Below are 9,668 nucleotides of genomic sequence, written 5' to 3'. Positions count from 1 at the left end.
ATTTTTTAATACTCATCTTACATATTTTCAATATTCATCTTTTATGTTTTCAATAATCATTTTTAGCATTTTCATTTTCAATACTCATTTTTTTAAGTTTTTTCAGTAGTTACTTAAATATTTTTAATACTCATCTTGCATGGTTTTAATATGAAAAAAAAGTTAAAGATATATTTTTCAGCGCTGAAAAATATTAAAGATGAATATTGAAAACATTTAAGATAATTACTGAAAAATCAAAAAATTGAATATTGAAAATATTAAAGATGAGTAATAAAAATATAGAAAATGAATACTAAAAACATTAACTCAGGAAAATTTTAATTCCAGTTAAATACTATGATCTTTTTTGAAATTTCAAATTTTCAAGATTCTTAACTATAAATAATCTTATCAGAGGATCTTTAAATGTCACTCTCCCGGAGATGAACTAAAAACAAAGAAATACTAGCATCATGTGCAAACTTCAATTAGAAAAGGTGCAGAGTCATCGTAGCTAAATGATGAAAACCAGAATTATGTCTGACTCATCTGCCAATACACTTCTTCACTTTGAACATGAACTAATCTTCTTTAGGAAATTCCGAAATTCAGAAAAAGCTGCATCGTCGGTTGGGCCATCAAAAACGAATTACCTTGTATTAAGTAGGAGAACATTTTCCATCAGATAACATTACATACCGATCAAAATATATCCATCATAACATCAAACCATACACGAAGAAAAATTACAATGAGTAAATGATGTGTCGCAAGCTATGGGCAATTTTACAGCTGAACTTGTCAAAGGAAGACGAACACGAAGCCAACTATCTCTGCCGTGGGCTGAGTTTCATGTACAAGCCCTGAAACAACAGAACTCTGTTAAGCCTCCAAAAATTGAAGTTAGGATGTAAGTGCAGGAGGGGAAGGAGGGACCAGAAATTTGACAAGATTTAGGAGCTTACTTGTTCTCTCTTCCTTTCCCTTTACAACAAGAGCTCCCAAAGACTCAAACAAGACAGAGTTAACAACCATGCACACCCCATTTTTCTTCTTTCCTCTCATTCCCCTCGGTCCAAGGACTTCTAATTATTTTTATTAGACCACAAAAAATTATTTGATAATAAGCAGCTTTTACACTGGTTTTGTGAGAAACATCATGAAAACAAGTTGGGAAATTTGTGCAAGCAAATTACTGCGAGGCTAAACTAGTCAGAAGGGCACACATATCTCAAAGACACAAGAAGAAACATTACGTTTGTCGTATGTATAGTTGCTCCAGTCGTCATACTAATATTCTGATCAGGAACCAGTTCAAAATTCATGTGCTGAAGAAAGATTGCGAGAGCAACTGTTGCTTCCAATAAAGCAAACTGATCACCAACACACTTGCGGGGTCCTCCACTGAATGGAATAAATCTGCTACATGTTTGACTAGTTAGAATCAGAGCAAACTACGAAATATGGTCAGATTGAGCCCCCTCCCCACAAAAGAAAAACCTAGGAACAGCTAGGTGCACTGGTGAAACATAGCAGGAGTAGAAGCGCATGGCACTTGATACAAAATAAAGACTCAGTGTCCTGTAAATCTTGTGGTGCTCCCTTAAGTGAAGTGTATGAGGATAATGGCACCTGAAATCTGTATTTGTTTCGTTTGGGACTGGCCTATCCAAATCAAATCTTTCTGGCAAAAACTCTTCAGCTCTCTCCCAAACCTTGCAAAACCATATTGAAGGTTGTAATATCAATCAAATATTAAAATTACAACAAATTCCTAAAAAAAAAAAAATCATAACTTGATACAGCTTCCATATCAGACCGGCTAAAGGAATTTAGCAAAATGACAAGGAAGAAAGAGATACTTTTAACATTATTTGGCAATCACCACAGCAAATGCATAATTGGAATAATTACTGATTGCGTAACATGAAAAACTTGCACTAATTCATGGTAAAACCCAGTTACTTTAAGGGATGTATAATGAAGAATAAAGGTGAACGAAATCAAAACAGTTAGGAGGTATTTGGGAGGTTAACCACATAATAGGTAAGTAACTTAAATTCTTAAGCAGAATAAGAACCACAACATCTCATCTGATTCCTCAGAGAAGAAACACCACAGCCATGAATGAGAATATTTTACCAAGGGAAAAATATGCTTGGTAAAATATTAGGCAATACCTCTGAAGAATGATGTATGTTATATACAGAAATCATAATATCTTGACCAGCATCAACCTTGTAATCTCCAGGAAGCATGTCAGGAACTTGAGCTCTTCTTAACAAGACCTTAAGAAAGAATGTATGAACGAACATAACCATCAGAATCTTAAATATTAGCAAAAGATAATTGATGAAACCAGCTCCATAAAGAAAATGCAAACAAATAGCTTTTAATTTAATCAGCACAGGCACACTACAATAATATTCAACATCTGGTGGTTTGGGTTAGACTTATTTTGGATGTCTATTTTATCTCTTCCATCTTAGTATTCTAAAACATCTTATCTCTTTCATCTATGTTATCACCGTTCAAACTTCAAACACTGGAGGGGGATGCTAACTGCTATGACTTCCCTTCTAGCTAAATTCTATCCATAACCTACATGTCTTTGCCCAAGGTCTCCGTACCTAAGCAACAAATCCCCAAAACAACAGACTACCAGAGTTTCTAACATAGCTAATTTTCCTCTGACAAGTTCCCTGACTTGTAATTTGACTAAATTTAACTCAAATTTCCAACATCATCATGCCAACTTGTTTTATAATAAGCTCAAGTTTAGGGATGCCGTACAGCATGATTAGACCATTTTGAACAGACCTATAACTCAATTACTGCAAAGATAAGTTTGGCAGCCTACAGGAGGATGTGGATAAAGCCGAAGTGACTCAATAATGCAGCGTGTCAAGAACTTAAGATCTTTGATATCTTCATAGGTAGGACGTCTTCCTTGTAAAACTCTGTCCACCTCTTCCTGTGCTTTGCCCAATGAGGAAGAATTCTGCATAAATAAAGCAAATAATTTCAAAAAAAAAAAAACACTGGATTTTTTTTTCAAAAAAAAAAAATGGCGGGAACCTACTATTTTTTTATGGGAACTGGGTTTTTTATTTTGTTTAGCAGTGGCTATACAATACATAAATAGAGACATATGCTACATTCCAAATAAGAATGGACGCATGCTCATAAATCCTTGAAAAATGCTGGAAGCTAGATTTTACTAAAAGTCTATAAGAACGTTTAACCAGCTTTTGATGCTCATATGTTTTAACCCAGTTGATTTTTACAATTTCCTTATTGATTCCGTGCCTATGAAGAATCTGGGGGGGGGGGAAGTAAAGTTGTAACTGACAAAATAGTTCAAGTGCAAAATTCAAACAGAAAACCAGGATCAGGTGATATAGTTACAAACTCAACTTCTACAGAACCCTCTTAAAATAAGCAGAAGCAACTCGTTGACCTGGTGAAATTAAAGCGAGTTTATAGACAATTCACAAAATTAATCAAATTCAAAATCATAGCTTTCTGGGGCTAAATAGAGTGAATAAATGTTAAATGATACCTTACTAAGAAGATAAAGTGTCCAGGTTAAAACTGAACCAGTGGTTTCATGGCCAGCAACTAATAGTGACAAAAGATCATCCCGTAGCTGCAGACTGGAAACCTAAGACATGAAAAACCATCAAGTAAAATAGAAACAATACGTTAACTTCATGTGTTCTAAAGTAATGATACAATAAACAAAACCTCTAGTATTTTATAGCATGAAAATCCAACAACCTACATAAAAACACACTGATAACAAGAAACTCATGGCATTTGTGAGCAACAAAATGCAACAAACCTCTTCTCTGCTCGCAAGCAGGAACCGAAGGATACTAGGATCAGAGTCATTCACATATTCATCACTACCATCAATTCTTTCACCCTCAGCCTCCACAATCTCTTTACATTTTACAATAAGTTCTTCAACAGTTTTCCTGATTATGTTTACAGCTTTTTCAGCTTTTATTTGTCTAGGGATTATTTTGCAAAGAACGTTAACCTGGAGGGAAATCAAAAACAAATACAGCATGATCAGCATAGAAAGAGAATGCAAATCAAGATTTAATGATAATAATACTTGCCTTCCAATATGGCAAAATATCAGTTGAACGAGCTTCTGCCTCCTTCAATGCAGTGTAAACAGCCTCAATAACAGGACTATCTGCATTAAGTGAATCAAAGTTGTAGTTGAATACAGACAAACCAATAACATCTAGAGTCAACTGTGAAAACTTCTCCTCCATGTTAACTGGAATTCCATTCAGTGCATCATATTGTAGCTTCTCCACTAGTCTCTCAGCACATGTACAAAATACCCGATCAACCATAACAGACAAGTAGCGTTTATGAAGAGATGGAACCACGGCCCTGCGCCTTACCTAATACATATAAGAAATAGCTTGTAATATAAACTGATTGCATAAGTAGCCTATAAAATCATGACAAGAAGTCTAGAAGCACAAGCTCGACCAATTTAACAACAAATAAACTATGGAATGTCTTTGTCCATATAAAACTAGGTTTGAGATGAGACAATTATTATACTATACCTAAAATAAAACAAACCACTAGCAAAACAAGCGACATTGTTAATTTGTTAAACAACAAACGCAATGAACTTCTCAGTCTCAAAACGACCTCTTATATATATATATATATATATAAGTTAAAGCATCGGAAAGTAATATGATTGAGGACTTCAAAAATCCTAGATACAACTGCAAATCTAAAAAGATTCCCCATTTCGAATATAATAAACTGTATCAGAACTCGCAAAATTACCGTCCAGAGTGCGCCCTCAGCAATTGCAAAACCGGACCCAAACAGGAACTCCGAAACCTCGGAAACAAGGCCCTTTGCATATGTAGCATAATTCCTTAGAACATGCTTCGCTATAGCAGGGTCACTAACCACCACAAAATTTCTAGGACCTGCGGCGAGTCGGTAAATGGGGCCGTACTCATTCATCCATTTAAAGAGTGGGAGAAAAAGAGCGCCGCCGAGAAGGTCAGAAACATCGTCGAGTTTGGCACTTGCAGCAGGAATGCCAGAATCGTCTTTTCCCGAGGTAAGGGACCTAGTCAATGAAGTCAGCCAATCTGGGCTGACCCAGGAACTGGATTTATTGTTGCTGCTGCTAGAATTGGTGGTGGAGTTTTTATCAATGGATGAATTGACAGAGAGACGATGAAGTGGATAAGATTTTAGAATGAGCGAGCTAGTTTTCTGAGGAGGGAACACTGGGGAAGATAAGAGGCCAAGTGAGCAAGGCATTGTTTTGGTTGAAAGAAAATGCCACGGATTTCAGCCTTTCTTTCCCATCATTTTTGTTGCAAGTTGCGTTTTAAGCATCCAGAGCCGAACCAGCATAACGGAAATGCATCTGAAGGATAAAAACAGGAACGAATCCGTTTCCGTGCGGTTTACCCACAACGAAAAAATGTCATGCGGCCAGCAAGGTTGCGAACTTGCGATGTGAGTTGTGAAGTTCTTCAAGACTCTAATTTTATTTTAAAAAGAATTTTTGTATATTATTGTAATGTGAAAATCCCAACATAGTGGATGGCCGTTCCTGTCTAGATGGGCACGGGTCTCTCTTTTTTTTTCTCTTCATTTCTTTATCCTCACAAATAATTGTCTGACCGTACAATCAATGTGACTTTCAAAATCTGTTTTCGTGGGGAGAGAAATTTTTTAAGATTTTCAAAATTTTAAAAAGAGAATTGATAAAAAAGACCTACTTGAACAGAAAACTGTGTCTAAAAACCAAATGAAAATAAAGGACCAAACTTATTATAATATTCAAAAAAAGATGGGATGAATGAACTAAAATGCTCCTCACTTATTCAACATTGCTCTTCATCTACGTTTCAAGCTCTCACTTTCATCTGCCACTATTTGTCATTGCTCACTTCATCATTTGTGTCGTCGACCTACCATTTTTCACCTCTATGGCTTATGTTTTCTTCATTTTCACTGAGCTTGGCCACAATTCATTCTTGTTGTGTTTTCCTCCAATCTTGCTCCATTTTTCCTTCGACTACCATTGATCATGTTTCTTTGTCAATTCAGCATCTCTTCCTCATCAATAGCCTTCATCCGCCATTGAGCTTATGTAGGATGAGTTCTTTCTGCAGCTATAAGCCTCTCTCTGTCAGTTGCTTTGTTGATTTTCATCTTCTCCTGCTTTTGTGGACTCCGATTTCAATATCAAGGTTTTATGGAAGAATTTAAGTTGGAGTAAGAACTATAATAGAAAAAGGTTTGGGCATAAGGAAGCGACACTCAAACTTATAAATTATGAATGCACAATTATGTTTCACGAGATAGAATTCAACATGTTTGTGATTATATTGTTGCCGTATAATTAGTTGTAAATGTCCTACTAAATAAATATTTAATCTTAAAATAAACCATCTTCAACAAAATTGAGAACATCTTTAAATTGCTATTATGTTTTGCTTGCATACTCATACTGTATGGATGCGGAATAGTTTACTGAGTTTTTAGGACATTGATATAGGTGATACCACACATTATAGATGCCATAAAAGATTAGATTTAATTAGTTGCTATAATGCTTGTGTATGGAAATGAGGGAGAAGTAGATGTTTGTATGATCAAGCTTGGAGGCACCATGCGTAAGAATTTTTGTGAAGTAGAGATCCTTTTTCTTTATCCATATTATCTTGGTCAATTCATCACATGAGAGTATATATTTTGCTTGTATGCTTTTACAAGTGACATTGAATATGTGCTATTTATTGAGGCTTTACAACAATTGTCCTTTTCTTGGTTATGTGAAGGACATTTCGCAAGTGTTTTTGGTTCTCCATCTTATTTCAATTCATTTTGTTGTTTAGTCATCTATTTCTAGGATCTTAATATAACCATCTTGCTTAATAGTTTCACAATTTCATGAATATTATTGTGCAATTATTGGCAACTTTTTTTATAGCATTATTATTTAATGCTAATTAGTCTTCCTATAGTTTTGATTATGCTTTTTAATTGGTTCAACAATCATGATATAATTGTAAACCATCTATTTTAAATATAATTATAAATCATTTATTTTTGATATAATTGCCACATGCTTTTATTGTCTGAAGCAAGATTAAAAGCAAATCACATAATAGAGATTGCTTTGGCTGACACAATTTACCAAATTGTGTTTAGAAAATATTATTTAATTTACAATATAATGTATAAGGTAATAGTTCAAAAACCAGGAAATCTTCTTATATGTTGTGTAAATAGTGGAAGAATGGTCTGGTTATTAAATATAGCCACCAACAAAATTTAGTACTTTAAGGCATAATTCATGTAAAATTTTAGTTCTTACTATACTCTTATTTTCTAGCATAGTTTTTACATCAAATTCTAAAAAGTTATTTTATTGCTAAATGTTTCTCATTTTTTTGTACAACTTCTGTTGAGAATCAAGAAAGAAGCAGAAGTAGGATTTGTACCTTCTAGTATTGCTGCTAGAATGGAAAAATTGTATAGGAACTATAAAATTGTAGTACGTACATTTTTGTTGATGTTATTTATTCAAATAAACCAGTGCTGTACTTCAAATGCATTGTTTTAAAATATATGTGAGCTTTTCATTTTGTCATGTGCATACAAAATGCAATCATTTTATTTGGAATCACTTTATTTGACAATATATATAATGTAAATGAAATACTTAATAAAATCATGAAATCATGTAAGTATTCATAATTTCATAATGAACCTCAAAAAATTTATGTTTCAAGTATCAATAATATTTTGAGTTTGTTATTCATGTTTGTAAGTTCAATCACTACCTTATGATTGGCATATTAGGTTTTGGTATTAGATTAATGTTTGTGTGATTTATATTGTGATTTTGTCTTTAATATGTCTTCTTTGTCATTTGTATTATAAAAGGCAAACCTATTATAGCACTTAATCATCCCATGCCAGTTGTCACAAGAAATCTAAATTTCTAACAAGATAATTATAAATTGTAATGACTTATTTAATATTCTTTTGAATTGCAAGTTGTAATTTTATGGGTGTTGTGTATTAACGCTTGAATGACCTACTTGTAATAGCTATTAATTTTCATTGCAAGTATAATATTTTAAATGTACTAAAACATAAGATTTTGGCTAAAGATGAGAAAAAAAGTTTAAGTTAAGAAGCTTCTACACACATATTATAATTTAAGCCAACTACAAAGAAATGCTGATTAAGGATTTCTCTAGAAAATTGAATGAAAATATGATTGTATTTTGAAGTATACTTATGGCCATCTCCTTTTTTTTTTGGTACAAGGTAAGATTATCCCTCATGATATATTTTTTTTAATATGAGGTGCCCTATAATTTTTGTTTATCATTTTGATTGTACTTAACGAAAAAATATAGCAAATCTAAAGGAATTATTATTATTTCATTGAAATTTTTGTTATTCATTCTTCCTCTTCACATTGACTTGTTTTTCAAGGACAATCCAGTTGTCCTTACTATTACATTGTTACATCCGCATCATTTATAAGTTAATATGGTTTGCTACACAATGTATAATACTTAAACAAGAGATAACTTATTGTGAGTATTCTTTATTTATTTTTTGTATAGGATGGATGTAGTTTAACATGAGTATGATGTTATTCTTACTCCCCATGGTATTTTTTTTATTTAAGGTGTAAAAATTTTGGCTTAGGTTGCAAGAGTCCTAGTTTAGGTGCAAAGTTTCTAACTTAAGGTGTACGTATTATGATTTGGGTGTAAAGGGCATGACTTAGATGTAAAGCTTATGGCTTGGATGTAAGGGATTTGGTTTAGGGTGCAAGTTTTTAGCTTAGTCATTTTTATGTAATTTAGGGGTACTAACAATGGTGTACTCTTTATGTATTTGATTTACATGTCATCCGCTAGTTATTATATGTAAATTATTCCTGAGGCATGCTTGTGAATTTCTTCATATATTGATTTAAATGTAATCTGTAATCATTTTTATATAATTTAAAGGCACTGATGTAACATTCCAATTTAAATTTTAATAGTTAATTTGGGTTAATAGAAATTTTAAAAAATATTTAGAAGTAAACAAATTAGTAGGAGATGATTATTAAATTTAATTTAGGATATAATTATAAATTAAAATAAAAAAAATTAATTAATTAAAAAATATTATTAAATTATTATTATTATAAAAAAGAGAAAAGGAATGAAAAAAAAAAGAGAAGAACAAGAAAACTTTCGGCGTGCACGTGTAATCATTATATTTATATAATAATAATAAAAACAAAAAGAAGAAAGAAGAGAGAGGAAAGAGGAAAATAATAATAAAAAATTGTGGGACTCACATTCGTTTTTAAAACCACCGTTCTCTTCTCATTTTTCCCTCATTTCCTTTCTCTTTCGTGTGCGAATAGAGAGAGCGTCTTTGAGCCCAAGTTCGTCGGTGCGAGAGATCTGAGTTTTTAAGGTAAGAGTTTTTAAAAGAATATTTAGGGCGTGATTTCAAGCTTTTTAAGACTAAGTAAGTGATCTAAAATTTGTTCTTAGCCATCCTTCCTCTTTGGTTTTTGAGTTTGTGGTGGTATAAAATTTAGGATTTGGAAGAGGGATGAATTTATGTTGAATAAATATAGTTTTTGAGGT

The 9,668-nt window shown here is 32.8% G+C and overlaps 1 protein-coding gene across 2 annotated transcripts; it reads right to left on the bottom strand.

Moving 5' to 3' along the window:
• Window positions 1-431: 431 nt before the first annotated feature.
• On the bottom strand, window positions 432-5,510 carry LOC129304715 (carotene epsilon-monooxygenase, chloroplastic). 2 transcript variants are annotated; one of them, XR_008591755.1, is made up of 10 exons: window positions 4,810-5,510; window positions 4,110-4,406; window positions 3,827-4,027; window positions 3,545-3,646; window positions 2,843-2,983; window positions 2,163-2,270; window positions 1,615-1,697; window positions 1,239-1,401; window positions 733-845; window positions 432-635 (listed from the first exon to the last, which is right to left on the bottom strand). XR_008591755.1 is itself a non-coding variant. In XM_054944475.1 (9 exons), exons 1-9 carry the CDS (start codon window positions 5,299-5,301, stop codon window positions 810-812), a joined length of 1,623 nt encoding a protein of 540 aa, XP_054800450.1. In that variant the 5' UTR covers window positions 5,302-5,510; the 3' UTR covers window positions 613-809. The 2 variants fall into 2 exon arrangements, 1 of the variants encoding a protein (XP_054800450.1); XM_054944475.1 differs by having other exon boundaries at window positions 613-845.
• Window positions 5,511-9,668: the final 4,158 nt, after the last annotated feature.

This window comes from Prosopis cineraria, unplaced genomic scaffold, assembly GCF_029017545.1.
Source record: "Prosopis cineraria cultivar Desert tree isolate PC_DT_omini unplaced genomic scaffold, ASM2901754v1 PC3, whole genome shotgun sequence".
Taxonomy (NCBI): domain Eukaryota; kingdom Viridiplantae; phylum Streptophyta; class Magnoliopsida; order Fabales; family Fabaceae; genus Prosopis; species Prosopis cineraria.
This window is presented reverse-complemented; position numbering and strand designations above follow the sequence as displayed.

Coding starts and splice junctions, on each gene's coding strand:
- LOC129304715 (XM_054944475.1), bottom strand. CDS start 5,301: ATGCCTTGCTCACTTGGCCTCTTATCTTCCCCAGTGTTCCCTCCTCAG. Junction 4,407..4,809: donor CTGAGGGCGCACTCTGGACG/GTAATTTTGCGA, acceptor TATATGTATTAG/GTAAGGCGCAGGGCCGTGGT. Junction 2,984..3,544: donor CACTTTATCTTCTTAGTAAG/GTATCATTTAAC, acceptor TTATTTATGCAG/AATTCTTCCTCATTGGGCAA.